Source organism: Zonotrichia leucophrys, chromosome 19, assembly GCF_028769735.1.
Source record: "Zonotrichia leucophrys gambelii isolate GWCS_2022_RI chromosome 19, RI_Zleu_2.0, whole genome shotgun sequence".
In the NCBI taxonomy this organism is placed as follows: Eukaryota; Metazoa; Chordata; class Aves; order Passeriformes; family Passerellidae; genus Zonotrichia; species Zonotrichia leucophrys.
Genome location: NC_088188.1, coordinates 7,792,300 through 7,815,790, shown reverse-complemented (window position 1 = coordinate 7,815,790; position 23,491 = coordinate 7,792,300). Strand labels below are relative to the sequence as shown.

At 43.2% G+C, this 23,491-nt stretch overlaps 1 protein-coding gene across 5 annotated transcripts in view; it reads right to left on the bottom strand.

Moving 5' to 3' along the window:
- Window positions 1-23,491, bottom strand: part of SPECC1 (sperm antigen with calponin homology and coiled-coil domains 1) — an 86,873-nt gene that overhangs the window by 61,050 nt on the left and 2,332 nt on the right. For 2 of the 5 annotated variants that reach the window (XM_064729535.1, XM_064729536.1), the window contains exons 1-3: window positions 7,694-7,827; window positions 3,546-3,722; window positions 1,460-1,595 (exon numbers count right to left, since the gene is read on the bottom strand). In XM_064729535.1, coding sequence (XP_064585605.1) covers window positions 1,460-1,595; window positions 3,546-3,692 — 283 coding nt within the window. In that variant the 5' untranslated portion in view covers window positions 3,693-3,722; window positions 7,694-7,827. Of the gene's footprint in view, window positions 1-1,459; window positions 1,596-3,545; window positions 3,723-7,693; window positions 7,833-14,721; window positions 14,857-23,491 lie in introns of those variants that run through there. The other 3 variants (XM_064729537.1, XM_064729532.1, XM_064729533.1) reach the window with 3 other exon arrangements.

Below are 23,491 nucleotides of genomic sequence, written 5' to 3'. Positions count from 1 at the left end.
CAAATTCCTCTGGATGCAGCTAGTCACTATTAAATTTGAGGATTTACACACTGATTAACAGCAGAATTGGATCTGTCTTTGGGTTACTATGAAACATTTGTGCTGTTACAAGGCACATCATTTTCTTCCAAGGGTATATAAAGGTTTTGATATTTCATTTTTTTTGAACAGAAATCTCTCTCTGGTTAGTAACATTGTTCTGTCACACAGTCAAAACCTGCAGAGGCTGTGACAAATAGGGAGGTCATGGTCAAATTTAATAAGGGCTCACATTCCCTTGGAAATGCCACCAGGGAGCAGACAAAAGCAAGCATTTGCTGAGCTCCTGGGGGAAAGCAGAGCCCTTGGTATGCAGATGGTGTCGCTGCCTTTGGAAACAGGCTTAGGTTTGAAACCTATGGGAACAAGCGGATGGGGCTGAGGCTGCTGGGGAGAGCGTGCCCCGGGCTAGCTCAGGAGCAGCACAGGCTGCACAGAGGATGCCCAGGGCTGCTCTTTGTTCTCACACCTCTGCCGAGTCCCAGGAGCAGCGGGGAAGCAGCTCTGCTCACTCGGTAGAGAGAGAAGAGAGATTGCTATTGATAAATGGGGAAACCTTCAGACAGCGATGCTGTCCTGCCCTGGAGCCGGGGGCTGAGTCCATCCTGCCCGGAGCCGCGGGGCACCGGCGCCACCGCCCGGCTGCTGGGGCTGCCCCGGCTCCTAAACCCACCCAGTGCGTCCCTTTTCACTCCGTATCCCTGGCTCGGGTGTTGTGGTGTGTTTTTAGCTTCCGGGTCCCTTCCTCAGGTGTGCCAATATTCCCTTCTCCCTTCCCCCTCGCCCCTTGCTGAGTGTGCCCTGTCAATCAGGCTAACAAACCAGCAAGGCAGTCTGTGATTGGTTGATTTCAAAGGATGCTCCTCAGGCCTGGGGGACATTGGATAGGTGTCCCCAGTCCCTTGAGACCCTGCCCCTTTCACCTGGTTGGTAGCTCACCTGTCCCCTCCCCTTCCCCTGTCCTGAGCTTAAAAGGTTAATGAGACCATGTGGCCTCCATTCTGGTTGGAGCAGTTGCCCCGGTTCAGACCTCTGTAACCATGGAATAAACATCTGGATATAACCCTCCAGCAGAATCCTCTCCTTTTTTCTCTTCACCATCGCCAGAAGCTCTCTCTCCTGAGGTAAACGGAGTCCCTGACAAGCCTGGACTTGCTCAGTGCCCTGCTGCAATCTCCAGCAGCCAAGGTATCTCTGGGGTAAAGCACCACAGAAGCCGCCTTTGGCTCAGCAGCGAGGGTCACACTGACCCAGGCACAATCTAACTGGTTATATTGGGATTCATATTCCAATACTCGGGGGGTGCGGGATGCGAAGCACAGCGTCCTGCGACTGCCACACGGCTGCGCTGCAAGGGGGACAGGGGACACTGCTGGGACCTTGGCAAAGCGAGTGACGCTCACAGCGTCTTGGTGCCTACCTGTGCTGGGCTTCAGCCGGCTCTCGGCAAGCTCTGAGATGGCTCCTGCTGTGATTGTCTTCTTCAGCCTGGACACTCCCGCAGCTGCTGCTGGCCCGGGTTTGGTGAGCGTGTCCTCGCTGCTCGCCCGCTTCAGCTGTGACACAGAGGGGGGACAGGTCAGGACCCTGAATATTCCCCTTAGTTAGTTCAACATGCAAGATTTCTTGGGGAAAAAGTTAACATTTCCATAAAGTAGCCCCATGGGAATATTGCCTTGATTACTGGAGTATATTATTTTTGTATTTGCATTCCATTCCAGGTTTTTGTGAAGTGGGTTAAGGGATAAAGCACTGTTCCAACAATGAGGAATGAAAATGGGAAAGACTGTTCAAAAAGGAAAATAATTAAAAGGCAAGGAGAAAACAGTTTACAGGAGTGGTCTACTGGCAACTTTTTGGGAGGGAATCTGGTGACACAAGTCTGCTCTAAGTGCCAACTCAAGAAACCCATGGAACACAAGCACAAGGTAAGATTCAAAGAGAAACACTGAAATTATCTTGCTTCAGCAAGCAGGAGTTACAGTTTATCTCAGAACTTTGGTCAGCTGATTTCCCATTCGTGTACCTCTAGTAACAGTTTCTAATTAATTTCAGGAAAAATACTTCAAGTATTTTAAGACCAAAGCTTTGGAGAATCTCCCTAGAGCAGTAGTTTTCCTATACTTTTGAGTTTGTGGGCACCAAAAGTGTTTTCTCAAATGAAAATCCACTTCCTTTGAAGTTGTCCAGTGCCACTGGGGGTCCCTGAAGCTCAGGCTGAACCCCACTCCTGGGTTAAGACAAAAGAGAGCACACAACAAGCACTGCCCCTATTTAGTAGTTCCTGAATGTGAAATATTTAAGCAAAATGAAATCTTTCAACTCTAATTCCTTCTCCCTTTAATCTCCTCCTCTGACTCAGAGCCTGTGGTTTCCTGGACCCTGTGAGCCCATAAGTTTCAATAGCTCAAGTGTTGATGGTGCTCCAGGATACCAAACAACGAACATTTTTCCTTCTGGCAGAGGTTTTGTCAGCTCACTCTCAGGAGGAGAATGGAACAACCTGACTTTCTGACCTTCAGAGAGTTCTGCAGTCTCTCTGAAGTAATTCCTTCAATGTGTTCTTCCCTACAGCAGCAACTGCAGCGCCTTTTCAACTCCCTTTCTTCAAGCAAGCCACTTTGATGATTTTGCATTTGCAGCTGGATACAATTTGAAGTCATTAGCTGTCATTAGGAAGAAATCTCTCCACAATTAACACTAAATTTAACAAATCAATCGTATCAGATTCCCTGATTAGTGTCCTCAGTAGCATTCCTTCAGAGATGCTGCCTCAACCACACAGCAGAACCTGCCTGGAGCACTGAAGTACCCTATTGGTAACTGCATCTTGGAGTCTGCACAGCAAGTTCAATAAATTAATCCTTTCCTTGAAAAACTGTGACAATTAATGAAGTTTTAATCAAGAGAAGATCTAAACACTGTACCCTGCTATGTACTGTTCATTAAACTTTATTACTGGAAAGTTACAACCTTGGCCTGGGTTTGGGTGACCAGGTTATTTCTGTTTGCTGGCTGCAAGGGTGCAGATGCAGCAGCATTTCAGGTGTATTACTCCATTTTCTTAAAAACATTACTTGGACAGAAGTTTCTGTTATTTTTTAAAACATATCTGTATAAAAAAATAGGATTTATAAAATGCATTTGTTACATTGCAATGTCTTCTGTTAAGATATTTTGCCTTGAAGGGAGAGGCACAGGTTTTTAGGAATGCTGGAAATTCATTAATAAATCTCTTTGAATTTCTTTACACGTGTAACTATCAGCTGAACTAGAAATTTGCCATTTGTTTTTCCCCAACTTCAAAGTTTAGCCAATTCCCTCACACACAGAGTGTACAGATTCAGTACATGCAAAATACTTTGAGAAATGTGTATTAATTTAATATACAACAAAATTTAAATCTCCCTGCACTTAACACAGTGGGTGTGGTAGTTGGAGGACTAAACCAAAGCTTTAACCTGGATCAAGACTGGAATGCTTGAACAGTCTCCAAGGATTTGTACCTTGCTGAGCCGGGATTCAAAGGCCAGGGAAGTGGAGGACTTTGATGTCTTCATTCCTGTGGAGGTGGTGGGAAGAGGTTTCCCTCTGTCAATTCCATGGCTCCCTTGCTTTGCTATTGCACTCCAAGGCCTGGCACTACTCTTCATTTTCTTCCCAAGTAATTCAGTCTACAGACTCTAAAAAAAAAAAAAATAAAAAGTTTATATGTATTTATGCACTCATACAAAAATATAACTTATCTTTATGTGACCTGAAAGGCAAGAGTGATATCTGGCATGAGTTTAAAGGGCTGAAAAGGCCATGCTGTACTTGATTCCCTCTCTCACAAACATCAACACTGAGCCTAGAGAAACCTTCAGAGCAGGCCACAGCCACTTTTACTTTTCATACCAACCACAGAAGGAACATTAACTTTTTGGGGGACTATTTAAGTCCCAAAATCTCCCTCAGGCACAGCAGAACACCTGTGAATACTGAAGCACAATGGAAGAGCAACTGAGAACATTGAAGCCCACAGCAGTTTAAAGCAACCTTGGGATAAAAGGAAGAATACTTATTTTACCATTAGGTCCAGCATCTTCAACTGAAATAACATTCACTTTTAGAAAGTCACATGAGAAGCAAGTTTCCTCAGATGGGTGGAAAATATATCTTTACCTTATCAGAGTCTTCTAGAGGAGCAGCAGTTGATGTTGCCACAGTGATAAAAATACGTTCCACAATGCCACGACTCACAAAACATAGTGAAAAAAACCCCAACTTCTTTGCAAACAAAGATTCAGATCCACTATTCCTCAGAGATAAGCTTATGCAAGAGAGAAATCCTGCCAGGAACCAGCAAACAGACATGATTTCCTTTTTTTGGATGTAGCTGAAGACGTTTCAGCTGCCAGCAGGAACAAGCAGCCTGTTTCCCTCAGCAGGCTGACAGCTGCCAGTTAAACAGCTCCCTGCACTCCTGGAGATCTGAACCCATTCACTTCCACCAGCCACTGCCCAATCCACACCACGAGCAGAATAAAAGAATTATTTGGATGTTTTTTCCAAGTCCCACCAGCCTGCTGGGCTGGGAATGTGAGGGAGGGGAGGTGGCCTGATATCTCCTGTCCTCCCCCACTGCGTATGAGCAACATTTTTCTTCATTTTCCAAAATAGACACAGGATGTAGCTGTGGCTCAGCCTTGTGTAGGCAGAGGGTAACTTGTCTGTTAAGCAGGTAACCAGAATATCCACAGGCACAGGATGGAACGCTGGAAATTCATTAATAAATCTCTTTGAATTTCTTTACATGTGTAACTATCAGCTAAACTAAAAATTTGCCATTTGTTTTTCTTCATATTCAAAGTTTAGGCAATTCCCTCACCCACAGAGTGCCCAGTGCCTGGCAAGGTGCTCAGAGGGACAGTGAGCTTGGGCAGCAACACCTTGACAGAGACACTGAAGCAATTTATTCCTGGCTGAGTCAGGAGGGGCTCTGGTCACATTTTACATCTCATAATTTGCTTTGCACCTGATTTCACATTCATAAATGAGAGCATTCAGTGAACTCCCAGGACTCAGCTCTGTCAGGGCCCAGGGTGGATGTGACAGTGACAGCACCTTGCAGGTGCCACCTCGGTCTGTTCAGGGAGTGCTTCTGCACGGAGGTGAAGGAATGTCAAGTGCTCAGCTGCAGCTCACAGAGAACAAAGCCAGCAAGTGACATTCCCTCTATTTGTCCTTGCTGCCTCTTGCAGGGGGGCTGTCTGCTCTCTCCACAGCACTTCCCTATCAGCTCCTAAATAAAGGAATTAAAAAGTTAGTAGTTGTTGCTAAGTACAGGCATTAACCCATTAAAATTCTTCACACATCCAGTGAGGAGCCATCCACTGATCTCATTAAGAGCCTTTGGTGATGATTATGCTGATCACTGGTTTAAAGCCCTGACAGATATGTAAACTATATTACAATAGATGATATAATTTAGCATTCCCACAGCTCATGGTCCACCTTAGCAAGCTTTGGTGCTTACAATATTTAAAAACTTATCTTTTTACAGGCTCTTAATCCTTTTAACATTCACTGTATTTATATGGGTGAACAGGCAACTACACATGCAAACTCTCTTGCTGATTACAACTCCAAATTATGCAGATTTAGGTTTTTTGCAGATCCAGTGGTTGCACATACACTGCTTTATTATACCCTCTGGTTTTCTTCATAACTGTACCTCATATTTTCCTGCCTTAAGCTGTACAGATGCTTTCCTGATATCCAAAGGAATTTAATTTTGAGTCATCCATGACATTTTCAAGTTGCAGTGGAGTGATATGCTCATTAGAGCATGATGTTAGGAGTAGAAGGAAGAGGTACTTAAAGAAAGAAAAACCCAAACCACAATTCAAGAAATCCAGTCAGTAGCCTAAGGCAAACTGGCTTCTTCATGTAAAGAGAGCTGAATTATTTGCCATGTGGATTCAATAACATTTTACTGCACCAAGCAGATGAAACTAAAATTGAGAAGAAATACCTGGATTTATTAGTGTTTATTATTAGTTTTCCCATGTATTTATAGGAGAACTGGCATTTGTAAAAGATGGAGTTAAGACTTCTCAGGTATTTGGCTAACCTGAGTTTGCCTTGTAGATAAAGATTTCCATCTCTGAAGTGGGATTCCAGGACTTTCCACAAGCCTTATATGTACTTCAAAGCATCAAGCCAGGTTGCACATCCTAAGCTGCTTTCATTCCTAAGTAGGTGACACATATTTGAGTTATTAGAAGTACTGCTTCAGTAGTGCAAAATAAAAGTACTTAAAAAAAAAGTGGAAAAAAAAAAGTCCTGCTGTTCTTTGATGAGAGCAGAAAATCCATTCTCAGAGTCACCATCAGCTTTCTCCCTCCTCCAAATGCAATTTATTGCATTACAATGAAACAAGCAAAATAAAAAGCTCCATGGAAGGTGTGAGCAGTGGGGACAATGGAAAACCCTGGAGTTCAGCATCATGAAATTGCTCATGGAAGAAACTTATGGTAGCTGAACCCAAAATTTAACTCAGTGAACCCAAATATTAACTCAGCTACCCCCAGTGTCTGCAGCAGGGCAGCAATCAGGACACCCAGCACTGACAAGGAGGTCTCTCTTATCCTGGTGTAAAAACAGCACATTTATTAAAAACATCAAATCCAGCTCTCACCTACAGTTAGAAGTAACTCTGCTGTATTTTCACTAAATATCAGCCTTCCACAAGGACCCCAGAGAGACAGATTTGATCTCTAGGCTACCCCCAGGGAGACTTTAAAGAGAAGGAGCTTTCCACAAGAGACACAACCAAGCTGTTCCTGCAAACACAGGGACAAAAATCACCTGTTTTACATCCATTCTGTGTCAATACATTTCAAATGAGAGCTGATTCTCATGGGAAAATGACTTGCTTTAAGCAATGCCTCAAGCTCTGTGGTTTTAGTTTTCATTTTTGCACCTTTCACAGGGAATTTTTCTTAGGAAGCAAACAGAATTACTGCCAGCCTGAAATTCAAACTCCTTCTTGGGCATCAGCCAGAGCAGGGCACTCAGCTGGCCAGACTAAATCCCTGTAGCATGCCCTGCTTGGAGCTGGACTCTGAAAATGAGGAAACAACCCCATGCTGAAATAAATGAGGACTCAGCAAGATGTAACTTCAGCAAAATTGGTTCTATTGCCAGGCACTTCCAGACTGCAGGGGCTTGGGGTTGGGTTTTTAAAAATCTTTTACACCCAAAAGTGGTGTCTGAATACACTCCTCCTCTGCAACAGGTACTGCAAATGATAATCAGGTTTACCAAAAATGTAAAGCTGGTCCTGACAGAGCTGCTTGTCTCAGTAATCCTCAGAATTCCCTACAGGCATCAGCCTTTAAAAATTCAGGCCATGCTATACAGTTCATCCTTTTTTACTGGTATTTTAAAGGATGTTTGCAATATGTTGATGAGGACTATTTTGGCAGTTGGCAGAAGTTCTGCAGTCCATTTTACTTGAAATTTTACTGTTTTATTAAAGGCTGAGAACACAGACATTTCTTTATTAGTCAGTCTACATGCATTTATTAATAAAAGTCTTTAGAACTAGCCTAGAATGATTCCCATTTTATGGCTAGAAAAACTGGATTAAGAATTTATCCTAACTCACAGGCAGTCAGCATCAGCAGAAGCAACACCAGGGCTCCAGGATCTTTAGACTTGGCTGTGGATCAAAAGAGGAGTTCACCAGTTCTGGGGAATAAACTTCTAGGACACACATTCTGCTGACTATTAAAGGCTATTTTTTTTTCTGAAAGAAAATAGATAGGTTGATTTGAGTGATAAGCAATATTATTTCACAGTCAAGAAACCTAGGATTTGCACTAGTAAATATATAAAAATTATTAGCATATCTGTAGAAATTAAATTACCCAGGAAAATCCCTGTTGGGGGATGGAAAGCATCTGTACCCCACATATAATTGATATACAATTTAGGTTTTGGTGCACATGTCTGTGTGTCAGGACTCAGCAGGACACTCAAATTAAAGCAGAGTCATGCACAAGTTGCTTTGGGAAAAGGAAAGAAATAAAGAATTATGAAAGCTCATTACTGAATCTGGAGAGGAATGTGCCAGATGGCAGCTTCACCAGGACCTGGGAATGCCCAGCAGTCCTGAAGGATGAGGCCAAAGTCCCAACTCTGCACCTGAGGCCCTCAAAGGACACAGGTGTGACTTTGGTGGGTCAAACCCCACAGTCCCCAGTGCCATTTTCCTGTAATTCAGTTACTTTTCATTTCATCCCAAGGTCAGACTATTCCAGAAGCTTTGTAACACACACTCATGAATTCAAAGCACGATTTTCTTTTTTTTTTTGTAAAATCTGCATCATGCTTCTACTATTTTCCCTCTAATCAACTTCTGCTATTTTCAGAGAAACTATCAACTGGAACATAGCAATATCTAACAAGTTCAGTAAACTGTAAAGCATTTTCTAGTGGCACGTAGGAAGCTGCATGGCAGGATAGACAGCTGGGCTAAAATAGAATTCTTTTCTGCCTTTCACATCAATTAACTTTAAACAACAATTTTTAGGCTTGACAGATGCTTCCATATGACTCATCTTGATTTCTTAACTGATATTAGGAATCAAACCAGGGAAGCTGATAGTCCAAATACAGTAATTGGTAATGTGGAGATAGATGGCATAGAGAAAACTCCATTTAGAAATAAGATCAGGCTAAAAAATAAAAACAAACTGTTAGTCCTTTGGTCACCTTTAACAGATTTCCTCAGGCATCTGCTCCTTTAACCTCAGCAGAATTTCTGTATCTATCCAGTCTCTCTTTGCTTTAACTCCTATTACCTTGGTTTTGGTGTATTTGAGGCTCTCAGTGCAACCTTCCTCCATCATTCCTCCAAGCAGTCACTTGCTGGACTCTTGCTTGTACAAAGCTTAGCTTTAATTAGGATTGGATGAAAAAGCCCAGCAAAAAAAAAAAAAAAAAACAAAAAAAACCAAAAAACCACCAAGCCAGACCACTTGCTTCCACCCAAACACAATTCAGACAAAAAAAAAATACCCACTTCCCAAAACCTCATCTCTAATGCTCCTCTTGCTTTTGCTGTCCAAAAAGAATCAATTATAAACCCCACCCCAGACACTTCACAGTTTCCTCTGGTCTACCTCAGCAGACTCTCCTTCCAATCTCATTTGCAGCTGAATTTTCGTGGTTTGCTGGTAGAGGACCAGGAGACAAGACATCACTTGGAAATTTTCATGTCCAGACAGCAGGGCAAATTCTGCTGGTTTTATTCATGCCTCAAGAAAGATGGTTTTAGTGCTATTATTATTTTTCAACTTTAAACAATGAAGAAGATTGTACTATAATAAAAACAGCAAGGCAGCTGTAGAATTGAAATGATCTTGCAAGGAGTTAAAAATGCTGTTAAATTTTAGCCACAGAACTACACAGAAATGAGGATACAGACATTGCCAAGGTGACCCATTTAGTCACTCTTGGGTTGAAGCTTGCTTTGCATTTTTGCTTAATGATTCTTCTGTAGAACTCTTCAACATCAAAAGAGCACTTTCAATGTGGCATCAGATGAGAATTTTCTTTTCAGAGGATACAGCTCTACCTCTCCTCTAGAAGCAACTATTGCAGAGCCAGTTGCTTTCCTTCCCCCCATGGTGTCAGATGCAAACAGATAATGGAAAATCCCTTCAGCTTCCCAAAGACAAAGTTTATCTGTGGTCACAGTGGTAAGGGAGCAGCTCACATTTTTGTGTTTGGCTTTTCTTGCTTATTTCCTTAGTGTCTTTCCAAGAATTCCCTACAATTGGTGTTTATTGAGTAGCACACAAATGTACTGAAGGGTTCCAAGGATGTCCAAAGATCAGAGATGGCCCAGGCAAGGACAGGTCCAGGCAGCCACATGTGACAGATTTCCAGCCATCAACTCAGCCTCCAAAACCATCCCCAAAATGCTGCCAGAGGCCAGACCAGCAACTACAACACTTCATGTCTCAGCATCATTCAAAATAAAATCCTCTTCCCACAGCAGCCTTTAGAGGCATTGATGACGTTTTTAGGCATGGAGAGCACTGTAAATGTGCAACTGTCATAAAGTGTCGTAAAAGTGCCGTAAAGCGCGACTGTCGTAAAACGCTGTACCGTTCAAGGATGTCCAAAGATCAGAGATGGCCCAGGCAAGGACAGGTCCTGGCCGCCACATGTGACAGATTTCCAGGCATCAACTCAGCCTCCAAAGGCTGCCCAGAGGTCAGGCCAGCAACTGCAAAACTTCATGTCAGCATCATTCAAAATAAAATCCTCTTCCCACAGCAGCCTTTAGAGTCATTGATGACGTGTTTAGGCATGGAGAGCACTGTAAATGTGCGACTGTCGTAAAGTGTTGTAAAAGGTGCCATAAAGCGCAACTGTCGCAATAAGTGCCGTAAAACGCGTCTGTTGTAAAAGTGCCGTAAAAGGTGTCGTAAAGCGCCACAGTCTTAAAGGGTGCCGTAAAGCATGGCTGTCGGAAAAAGGTGCCGTAAAGCGCGGCTGTCGTAAAGTGTCATAAAGCGTGACTGTCGTAAAGTGTCATAAAAGGTGCCGTAAAGCGCAACTGTCGTAAAGTGTCATAAAGCGTGACTGTCGTAAAAGTGTCGTAGAGCACGGCTGTTATAAAAGGTGCCGTAAAGCGCGGCTGTCGCAAAGGTGATTAATGCTAAAGATTAAAATGCAGCTGCCTAAAACATCCTACCAGGATTCAAACTGGAAAAAACAAACAAACAAACAAAAAAAAAAAACAAAACCAAAAAACCCCCTAGAATTCTAGAAATAAAGTTTTATGAAAGAACCAGCTCTGAAAGAAGAGATGCAAACAGATAATGGAAAATCCCTTCAACTTCCAAAAGACAAAGTTTATCTGTGGTCACAGTGGTAAGGGAGCAGCTCACATTTTTGTGTTTGGCTTTTCTTGCTTATTTCCTTTGTGTGTTCTCAAGAATTCCCTACAATTGGTGTTTATTGAGTAGCACACAAATGTACTGAAGGGTTCCAAGGATGTCCAAAGATCAGAGATGGCCCAGGCAAGGACAGGTCCAGGCCGCCACATGTGACAGATTTCCAGCCATCAACTCAGCCTCCAAAACCATCCCCAAAAGGCTGCCAGAGGCCAGGCCAGCAACAGCAAAACTTCATGTCAGCATCATTCAAAATAAAATCCTCTTCCCACAGCAGCCTTTAGAGTCATTGATGACGTTTTTAGGCATGGAGAGCACTGTAAATGTGCGACTGTCGTAAAGTGTCGTAAAAGGTGCCATAAAGTGCAACTGTCGCAATAAGTGCCGTAAAATGCGTCTGTTGTAAAAGTGCCGTAAAAGGTGCTGTAAAGCATGGCTGTCGGAAAAAGGTGCCGTAAAGCGCAACTGTCGTAAAAGGTGCCGTAAAGCGCGGCTGTCGCAAAGGTGATTAATGCTAAAGATTAAAATGCAGCTGCCTAAAACATCCTACCAGGATTCAAACTGGAAAAAAAAAACCAAAAAAACCCCTAGAATTCTAGAAATAAAGTTTTATGAAAGAACCAGCTCTGAAAGAAGAGATGCAAACAGATAATGGAAAATCCCTTCAACTTCCAAAAGACAAAGTTTATCTGTGGTCACAGTGGTAAGGGAGCAGCTCACATTTTTGTGTTTGGCTTTTCTTGCTTATTTCCTTAGTGTCTTTCCAAGAATTCCCTACAATTGGTGTTTATTGAGTAGCACACAAATGTACTGAAGGGTTCCAAGGATGTCCAAAGATCAGAGATGGCCCAGGCAAGGACAGGTCCAGGCCGCCACATGTGACAGATTTCCAGCCATCAACTCAGCCTCCAAAACCATCCCCAAAAGGCTGCCAGAGGCCAGGCCAGCAACAGCAAAACTTCATGTCAGCATCATTCAAAATAAAATCCTCTTCCCACAGCAGCCTTTAGAGTCATTGATGACTTTTTCAGGCATGGAGAGCACTGCAAAACCTTCTGCCCACCCTCCTCCACAGAAGCTCTCCCTGGAGTTTTGGATTTGTCAGCCTTTCACTCATCCTTAGATCACATGAGAAAAATGCAGAAATCACAACAAAATCCTCATGTGGACAAGGAATTGGTTCAGCTGCATTTCCCTTGTCCTTGTTCCATGCTGCTGGCCATTTATGAGACAGGAAAATGCAGAGATCTTTGCTGTCATCCAGCACAGTGATTGATGCTGGCAAACTGAGCCAAGGCTGTACTGGGAGATGCCTGGGAACATGCCTGTCCTGTATTTGAATCACACTGTTTGTCCATGGATTCTCCATCCCCTCCTCCTTCCTCACACTGATTATCTAACCAGTCACCATTACACAGCTCAGGAGAGAAATGCTGCTACCTCCCTATGACCCCTGATCTTATAAATGAGAGGATAAAAACAAAACTCCCAACCCAGCTGTAATTTTCTACATGATGTGGCAATTCTGAATCACAAACACCACGTTACTGAAGGATGCACAGGAAGATTCAGAAAGGCTAAAAATGATGCATTGACTCCAAACTCCCTTTTTGAAGTTACAACCATGTTATAATCGTGAGGAATTAGGTCACTCTGGGCTTTCCCCAATATGACTCTGTCCTGAATAGATGGGTTTAATTCATGTTCAATACATTCAGGTTGAGAACAAAAATGTTTTAGAGTCATTTCAAGGCAGCTATTGCTCATTAATCCACGTTCTTTCAACTGCTGTCCCAGTGAATACAGCACAAAGCAAGTGACACATTCGGCCACTTCATGTTTTGCCAACCCACAAGAAGGAAGAGAAGAAGGTTTCATTTCAGATAGAGCAAGAGCTATATAATTGCTGAAGAAATTAAGAATAATTACAAGTGGTTTGCCTGATAATTACCTGCCATTACGTTTTTCGGTAGCATAGAAGGTAAACACAACTACAAGAAAGAAAAGGAATGATGATTTTTTGGAACAGCAGAGATGGACAGCATGTGGCTACATGGTCATCCTGACTGGAACAGAGAGTGGCAGCTTCCCTGCCCCCTCTGAGCATGGAAGGATGATACCAGAGGCAATGCATTCCATGGAATTCCACCTGGTTCCATCCTCAGCTTCAGCACAGAATCATCATACCCCCTCAGCCATGCAATCTTCCCATGCCTTAGTTTTTCCATTTGTAAAATAACTGCTCACTAAATAGGATATTTATGAAGATGGACTCATTCGTTTGCCTTGGAAAGGAATCCCACAGAAAAAAAAAGCAAAAATTAGATAAATCAACATCTGTCACACAGCACGCAAGCGAGCAGCCTCACAGATTGCCACATGCTGGGATGTTTCCCTGACTCCCGTTTTCCATCCATCACAGTGCAGAGAAATAATTGAGATCTGGAAGCTATCCCTTAAGGAGATATTTATCTCCCATTAAAGAGCAAAATAGCTCACTTGAAGTTCATAAACTGGGAACTTCTGAGCGTTTATGGGAGACAGTTTTAACTTCTGACAGAAAGGGCTCCTTGCAAAGATGGGGACATAACTCCAAAGCTGCAGGAGACACCAGAGGACTTCTGCATTTTAAAAATATTCATAACGAACAGGAACAGAACAGACCTAAGCAGCAGTTTGCAGCTGTGACTGAGGGCCACTGATGGACTGGATGAGCCACCTTGGTGGGCTTGACAATGAAATTAAATTGGTTTAGAGCTGCACAAGAAATGGAAGGGGTAGCACATAGCCAAGTGCATGTTAGGATGAGGAATTTCTGTGGTAGTTACAGAAATTCTGCAGAAAAAACACTGAGCAAATGAGGTATTCTCCCTCCTGCCAAGGTTACAGCAGCAAAGAACACTTGAATTTAGAAAGAAACATGCAAGCCAGAAAGGATCAGTAGGGGATTTCTAGAACTGTACAGAAGAGAAAAAGGTAGAGAATCCCTGTTTTCAAACCAGTTCTACCACTAATCCTTTACTGCTACACACACAGGGCTTAATTAACATCTCTACAACTTTGCCATATTACCTGCTCTATAAATGCTGTTATTATTGCAATTGTTTCTATGACCAATCTTCATCCCCAGCACAATTTTAAAGACAACACTGGGGGTGCAGTAATGAAAGGGTCCTGCTGAGAACCTGAGCAGCCCTGGCTGCCAGAGGTGCCTGCTGGAGTGCCCAGCACTCTCCCTGCTCCCACAGACAAACTGCCAAAGCTCCTGGCTCAGCAGCCCCTTCCCTTCTGCCCTTCCTTCACTGGACTGTGTGCACATGCAGCAGCAGAGGAAACTCTGCTGTGCTCCTGCTTCGATTCACTGTCGGGGAAGAACCGTAAATTGCCAGAGGAAAAAGCAGGAACAGAAACAGCTTCACCCCTTCTGTCACTAAATCAATGTGGCTGAGCAGGAGGAAAATACAGTAGCCAGCTCTCCTGAGGGGATTTTTTTTCTGTGGTTGTAATGGCTTTTCAACCACCCCCAGCCCATTTTCAGCTAACACAGCTGTGTTTACCCTATTTTTGATTAATTCAATTTAGTTTTACATTGAGATGCTATGAAAAAAGTGTTGTTGAGCAAAGCCGGGTCATTCACTCTACAAATACATTACTGGCCCAAGAATCCTTCTAGAGATAATACAGTTCCCATCATAAAAGAAATAAAAGATAATAAAATACTTACAGTAAAAGCTCGTCCTCTTTTCTGCGTTAAAAAGAAAAGTGTCTCCCACTAGCTTCTGACAGCATGTGCAAACCAGACTGAAAATTCAGGGCTTGAGTGCTTCCCTGAGAGGAAAACCACATTGCAGAGAGACACAGAGAGCTGCTTGAGAAATGATTCACACACGGAAGCGAGCTGGCTCCACCGGCGCCTCGGCATTCAGCACACACACAGCACTCGCTTACTCAGGGGAATGACAAATATTATATTTTCATCAAAGCAAGGAGGATTTATGCAAGAAAGCAATTTGAAGCCTAGGTCCAGAGCAGTGAGATGCTTCAATCCTTAAAGCAGACTCAGAGTTTCTTTCAGGGTCCCATCAGCCCCAGCTGCAGGACTGGACACTGGGCAGAGCACAAACCACAAACTGGTCTGGATGATCCAATTAAGCAAAAACATGCAGCACATAGCACAGAGAAAGGGCAAGGAGGTGGCACAGAAAAAGGCATTTTCAGAGGAAAACACAGAAGCAGCTTTCAGAAGCTTTTCTATTCCACAAGAATACATCCCCCAGAGTGCCAGCAATCACAGCCAGAACACCTGATGGCATTTCCCTTGCCTCCATCATTGCTTCAACAAAGTGGAAAAATGGGTGTAGGGAAGGAAGGTGCACTAAGACAGAAGCTTTTACAAAAGTAACCAGAATCAGTCCTGAGTGACTTGAGCTGCCCAAGAAGGGTCAATCTGTTCTTTATTTAGAAAAGAGCAAATAAAGGACAAGAGCGAACAAATGCTTGAGAACGTTAACCTCTTCCTTAAGATTTTTGAAAAGAATTTCATGATTGAAAACAGGAAGAAAAAGGCCGGAGGTCTTAACAGAGTTACAGCAAGCAGAGATAGTATCAAGTTGAAGGAGACAGAGAGGATGAAAAGACATCAAATCCAAATTTCAAACAGAAAACTAACATGTTTTAAACAGGGCTTTTTGTCCAATTCTGTCTAGAGAGGGTCTGATCACCCTCTGGTCTCCCTGACCAAAGAATTCCTACAGATCAGGAATTCTCCCTCTCAACAGTGTGAAGCTGGTATTTAAGTAATGTTGATACTACAGTAGATATTTCTAGTAGATGTTGATGGATCTGAATACTCCAACCTTGTTGCACCCTCCTTACTCGAGGTGCCAAAGGGGCCTGAAGGAAGCTGATGTTATGCCAAGAGTAAATTTATGTTTTAGCTCAGTGTTGGCAGCACTACTGCTATCATAGAGTAACCAAACCCTAAAAACAGATTGAGTCAAGCCAAATCTCCTCTGAAGATTATGGATTTGGGATCCAATTTTCTGATATTCTTGAGTAACAAGCTCTTGCCTTATCTTAAAATGCCAGAACAAGACAAAAGAGCACACCATGACTTATTTGGCACAGGATAAGGCTCCATGCTTGGCAGGTCTCAAGCAGACATTAGTTCTAAGTCCCTACATTCAGGCAGGTGCTGTTCCAGCTTTGCCAACATCCACAATGTACCAATCCTTCTACCAGGCCATTTCGACAGTTCCTTCAATGCCCAAGGTCAGGCTGTGTGAGCACGGGTAGAACTTACCCATTCTGTATTTTCACAGCACATTCAGAGCTCTTGAGATGATTCACAGCTCAGATAAGGAGGAAGTTGCTGTAGATACTTGGTCTGAGTGCAGAGTTCCTCCTCCCCGAGGAAGTGACCCCACATGTGATGCAGGCACAGGCAATGAGGTCACCTGGTACCCAGGGGAGGGGCTGCAGCTCATCCCCCTGCTCATGGAGCACCTTCACAACTGAACATACCAGCCCAGGGCAAAGAGCTGCAGGGACCCTGAGCTCACCAGTGAGGGGGACATCAGGTGCAGACACCTTGCTGAGAAGATTCTTTGGCTGAAGAAACCCAACCCTTTTTGGAGAGCAGCATTCTGCCCCTCTGCCACTGCTGATGAGTTTGTTTGGGCTCAGAGGGAGAGCAGTGTTGGCAGCTTGAGAGGTTTTCCTATCCTCCAGCCAAGAGAAATACAGAACTGAGATGAGGGAGTGGGGAGGCAAGATGAGCTCCTGTATTGCACTCTCAAATATCTTTGGGATGCATTTGATAAATATAACTTGACCAAAACCTAAAAATGAAACACTTGGCTGTAAGGAGACAGTCACAACATTTACATACTTCAGCTTGGGGAGACAGCCTGGGACAGTGGTGGAGAATTTCCCCAAACCCAAGGAGACCAGACAGTATATTTGTTTATTTAGAGGTTTTCTGGTAGCCTTTATGGCTATAATTACCTGATCTCTTTACTTAGACCAAAGAGTTATTCAGCACAAAACTTTCTGAATTGATAAATTGCCTTTCTGTTAAATGAAAAAACAGCCCAGAAACAAACAGCTCAAATGAGCTGGCCAGGCTGAAAGAAAGCCAGGGCCTTAACCATAATTACTTTCACACAGCCAGGGTGAGAAAACAATTTCAAGTAGCAATATAAACTTTTTTCAAGTATCTGCCAGGTTCTCACCCAGCTGGTAAAATTGGTTGACAGACAAAATAACACTGAACATATTGCCTGCATTCTGCTCAATGCACTTGTTCCCACAACTTCCCTACAAGGTATGAGAGAATAAGATCAAATCTCACCATTAATACACCTTAAAAATACTGCATTTGAGGAATTTTAAGGTTTTATGCTGCATTAATGGTACAATTCCTCAAGAACAAGTGTGGATGAGAACTTAATGAAATGGGCAAAGGGCAGAATTTTGGGTGGCACAGCTCATTTGAGAAGCAAATGCATAGTGCGGAAAAAAGGCTCACATAAGCAACAAGGTTTAAAATATCTTTGCATTTACAGATATTTATGCCATATTTAACTGCTTTTGTGCATGAAACAATCTTAATTACAAAGGAGAGAAATTCCATAAACAAGGCTATTATGTCAATAACAATGTCTTTTTAAAGCAAGTCTCTAATTCGGATGCAAGGCTCAGGACGTTGCTGTCTGGAGTTGGAAAACCAAAAGCAATTACAAAGGCAGGCCTGCATCAGACAGTGGATATTAGTGGAGCCAGGCCATGGCTCTGGGACAGCATTTACTCCCTGCTTTTTCCCTTTTGGACATAACTGATCCAAACTCCTTTATTTTCTCAGTTGCAGTGCAGATGTCAGGAAGTTCACGCTGCTGCTGGACGTTTGCAGAGTGAATCATGGGGCACCACTTTCCATTTTGACAAAAACAACTGCTGCTCAGTCAACAAGATGCTGCTGACCAAATGGGTGCATGGAACTCCTGCAACTGCTGCCAAAAAGGCTCCACCAGCACAAGAAAGCTGTGTGAGCTGCCTTGGAGAACTGGGATTTATTTTTCCTTCCCTATTCTTAAGGGACTACTCACAGTTTCGTGTTCCTACCCAACACCTGAAGGTCTCAGCCTGTGGTTACCAGCTTTGACCTGCAAGTGGAGAAAATGTTTGTAGCTGGGAGAGACTAGAATAATTCAATTTGGGTGAAAAAAGGCAGATAATGTCTTATGGAACATGGAGTGCTACAGGAGACAAGAAAAACAGCTTCCTCTGGTGCCTATTGCCAAAATTTCAAAAGACCAGACAACAACTTGAGAATTTCCAAGGGAACAGCCACTGAGTCAGTCAAGAATAGAATTAGGAAACTGCCTGTTTCAAAAGTAACTCTGTAAGATGTGCCAGCATTTTTCAGTATTTCTGTAATTTCCAAGTAGAACACTCAAGAGTTAACACTTGAGTGTTTTATCTACTAAAAAAAAAAAAGCCAACCCACAGAAAAAGTCAAAATGAGAAAGGAAATCTATGTAGCAAAGAAACACTCATCATATTTCATATACTTAAAATTAAAATTGCTGATCACTTTTGCACACATTTATGCAAAGTTTATTATTCTTTGCAATTTTCAAACGTCTCTACTTCCTTAGGCATCATCTACAACCAAGGACAGCTTTCCTGCAGTCACTCTGTTATTCAAAATGTGGATAAATCTGAACATGCAAAAAAGGCAACACTGAGTGCTCATCCCTGAAAGAGGACCATAAGACTTATCCTGTTCTTTTTTACTAACTGATTTTCTTTTTAATTTCAGTGATTAAAAGCAAGAAAGGCTTAAGGGAAAGGGACTAACTTTCTATTTTATTATTCCTCGCTGTTAGTTTTCTGCTATATAGGTTATAATGTGGCACTCATTAACAATTCATAGAGAATTACCATATTCAAGTAGCACAGCAAGTTTTCACTACCTACCCAGGCAAAATCCTGCACAGCCCTGCTTGCTGCCTTTACTTATTGTCCCAGAGGGATCTCGTGCTGGAAGAGCTGGCATTCTGTCACCTAACGGGAGAGGAATTCCAACAGGTTGGAAACTCCAAGGAGCCCGGAACAGAAAAACATTCCATTAAATCCCTGACAATGCAGAGCTGAGCAGCAACACGAAGCTCTGGAGATGCGTGCTGGAGGCTGCCTTGGAATTAAAAACCCCGACGCGATTTTGGAGCAAAGTCCCACTGCTTTGAACTTCTCGGTGCTTTTCAGGGGATGCAAATGAGAGATGGGAGGTGTCGGCTTTGTCCCGGAGGGATTCCCGCTGGAAGTGCCGACAGCCGGAACGGGAGAGGGGCTCTGGGATCCCCCCGACCCACGGGAGCATCGGGGGAACCGAACCAGGACAAACCCACAGAGGAACTCAGGAAGCACCAGGAGCTCAGGCCCCAGGAGAGGAACGAGCCCTCTAATGCAGATCAGAATTACAGAAAAAAGGCTCCTGCCAAGATCTGATTCCCCACACAGCAACGCCCTGGAGTGCCCACCTCGGGTTTCCTCTCTGCATCTTTTACAGACACCCGATCAGTGTTAGTTCATCATTGCAGTAGCTTAATAACTCATCTATTTTACAGGTCAGCAAATGAAAGCACCTAAATTACTGAATAAATATCACAATTTAGCAATGGTCTACAGTGCTCATCGATTTTAGCTCCCATCTACATCAGCAGTTTTGACAGACATGCACACAGAGGCGCCCAGAAATTCACCAAAGTCAAATTTCTATGCTGATGTAATCAAATACAGAAAAAAGAGAGTATCTAAATTAAAGTTCAATAATTCCTTTCTTCTAGACAGCTTGTAGGAACAAACATGTTTGCTACTGCTTAAACTTTTAAATCAGCTTAGCAGCCTTGAGAAATGGAACCAAGCAGCTGAAATCTGAAGTGCCCAAATGCTGAGACCCTCCCAGCATTAACCACAACGCTACAGAGGAACCATTAAAAAACAAGTAGTGGTATAATGCAGGCAAATTCCATTCTGAGAGCCAGGTTCTGCTTTCAAGGCTTCTCACAACACTATTTCCTTGGATCTCTTGGTTGGTGATCATAATCCCTTCAGATTTTAAACTCTCGGTGCAAATCTGGCACTCAATAAACCTCATAACTAAAATGAATTAGAAGCATCCTTAAACTCAGCAAAAAAGATCTTGGCATGTGGCTCACGTTGCCTCCAGGGCAGGTAAGGACAAATATCAACACTTCACCAGCATGAGCTCATCCTGCAGGCACAATCTTCCCATCAAACGTGCTCAGAGCCACTCGTGCTGGCTCTGCTGTGCCAGAGTTCCCCCCACACAGAGTGGAAGCAAACTGCTCCTCTCCTCAAGGTCTCATTTTCTCATGCACCAAACAGCTCACACCAGGGCAGAACCCCCCTTACCAAAAGCCCTAAATGCCCAGAAGCAGGAGGCACAGGGAAAGCAGCAGGATTAGGTGCTCAGTTTTCCATGTTTCTATAAAAGCAAGTGATAATTTAAAATCTCCAGCAGATCCTATAGTAGGAGGGCAATGAAGCAAGAGAACAGATTGCATGAAAAGGAAGAAGTGCCCTATGGAGTTTGTGACCTGTTTACCATAAGTAAATAAATAAATGAAAGCAAAACAAGCCCCTGAGGTGACAGTTTGCATGAGGGACATTAGTGACTCTGTCATGTGGAAGCCTATAGAAACAACTGTCATTACAGAGCAAGGGATTGATTTGCCACACAACAGGAACTCGGGAGAGAAAGCAGATGTGAAAGAAGGGAAGAGGAAGGTTTGGAAATGAGGACAGCAGGGAAGTCACTCTGAATATTGCCCAGCTAACACCACTGCCCTGGTACAGAGCAACTGAAGGCCAAGAGGAAAATGGAGCAGTTTGAGAACACCATGAAATGAACAGAGAACACATGAGCCAGGTCAATTCTTTCTACTCCCCACTGAATCACTCAGCAGCCCTTCCTGCTCCTGTGGCAGGTGGAATATCACCATTTTGCATCCTTCATTAGGGTTAATTAGTTCATTTGCTGACAGTGCTGAAAGAAAGGCCAAGTGTTGGCTCAGCCAGAGGGAGTGACATCTTCCATTCCTGCAGGAGCCTGCTGCCCAAGGAAAGCCTGGGCTGTCCCTGCCTCTGGAACTGCCCTCTATTCCCTGATCTGAGGGCAGGCTCCAGAATAAATCTTATTCCTTTCAGTTCCACTGCCATCCACTGCTATCAGAAATCAGGAATATGTTATTCTGTCCCCTTTGATCTCATTCAAACCGTGAAAACAACAGCCTAAGCATTTTGCCCTGCCGTATCTCGGGGAGCTGGAAACCTTTTACCAGCAAGAAATTCTTCCAGCAGTTACCATGGCGACTCTGGTAATAGATATTTAAAGGCAGCTCACTCATAATCACATTCATTAGATATCAGGAGGCTTTAGTAAGAAAGGCACAAAAAGCTTGAAACCAGGGAGCCAACCAGGCTTGGTGATGGTGTAAGAAATTTCTGGGGAGGGATCTGCTTATCCCATCATTTAGCTGGACACAAGGGGCTCCTGTCCAAATCTAGAATGGCATTGAAGCTTGCAGAATAAACTATTTTTAGTTTGTCAATTAAAAAATTGGTTCTGAAAGCCTCATTTCAATGGTGGTACTTCCATTAATCCTTTCAGAGTGGGCATTACCAGAAATACAAGAAATAGCTGTGCCACAGCTCCATCTCCCATTAGGGCCAGGCTGCTGGGAATCTCCTGGTCTGCCATCACCTGGAAACTCCAATCTGGATAAAGCTCTCTGAGTTGAAGAGATATGTTTGGTTATAGAAATGTTAAATAATTTATTTCTTTAGGTTTGAGCCCACAGCTTTCCAACCCACTGGGACACAACCCAGAGAATCTGCAGAAGCTGATCTCCAGGTAGGGAGCCACCTCTCCAGGCGGGCTGAGCCTGTGTAACAGTCATCAAACTGAGGTTTCCTTTCTCTTTTTGCTGCATATTTCCATGACAACTTTCCTGCAGTATCAACTTCTTTCTCTTGGAAAGGTCTCTCAAAGAGAATTCAGGCTTCTATAGCAACAGCTGAAAGCCCTGGGAGATAATGATGCCTGGAACTTTTTTTAGACCACGCAAGTGTGTTTTAAATTTTATAGGTAAAAACAAAAATCTGTGTAATATTGGGCAAACTGGGAAGAGGAGAAGGAGTACCTTGCTGAAGTGGAACAAACACAAAGAAACCACCTTATTTTCAAAAGGGATGCAGACTTTGAGATCTAAAACGTTAGGGAGAGCAGACAGGATCAAAGACTCATCTTGAAAAGCCACATCCTGTTCCTTCTCTCTGAGTTACAGAGCTCAGTCACAAGGAACGAGTCTGCTGATCCTAAAAGGAGATTTTAGTCCAAGATCTCTCTCTGCAGCCTATTTTATATTGACTTAAAGAAAAAAAAAAAATGGAAAATCAGTGAGTCAGGATACTTTTTGAGTTTTAACTCCAATATACCTGCCACCTATCTATAATCTAACCTTTTTCTTAGTACTTTAGCTGTTTGCCATGGTAGTGACACAGTATTCTCCAACACTGAGAGCTACTTTAAAAGAAAAAAAAACCAACTCAGCTGCACTCTCAACCAAATAAATTTGCTAAACTCATAAAGCCATGGAAAGTACAGAAGCTGAAGCAGCTTTCCTTCATTGAAATGAGATCTATTTCACAAAGCACTTCACTTCTCCAGCGCCCCTTCCAACCAAAAGTCTTTTAAGGAAAAAAAAGCCAAAACACTTTAACCTACATTCACAAGGTCAATGAGAGGTAGGAAAGGATTAAATTTAATCTATAGATGAGAACACCACAGGGTGGAAACAAAGCCCAGCAGGTCCCAGCACCTTCCCTTTTGCAGCCACTGGAAAGCTCTTTGTTCCCAACAGGTGAGATCAGCGTGTGACCACCTGCAAAGCAGCCCCACTTTCTTCTGCTTATGCTGATTAAAAGCTTTTCCTTTTTTCATTAAAATACTCATTGATTTATCTCCTCCTCATTCACCCCTACATCAGGACAGTTCTGATAAGGAAAAGAAAGTGCCCAATGAGTGAAAAAGAATGGATTTGATCTAATTCTTGTTGAGTTCCACCTTCAGTCACTTATTGCCCAGCTGAACAACTTCAGAAAACACTCTGGAACTGGCATTTTGACAAAATAGAACTAAAAACTGTGAAAACTTATTTTAATTTTTTAATAGCATTGCTAGAGTCTCTTCAAAACCTGGGAACCCTACAACCAAGACACATATGCAAAACCAGGATTTCTGACAAACCTCTCATTATTTCCAAGATTTATCCTGTCTGGAGAAGCCTGAAGCGTGGGAGTCACTGAGTCACTGCAAAGGTCAAGTGAGACGCGAGGATTCGGTGTCACCGTGTGCTGCCCTCTGCTGAAACAGCCACCGAGCTCCTCGGAGCAGCACAGGAGCTCGG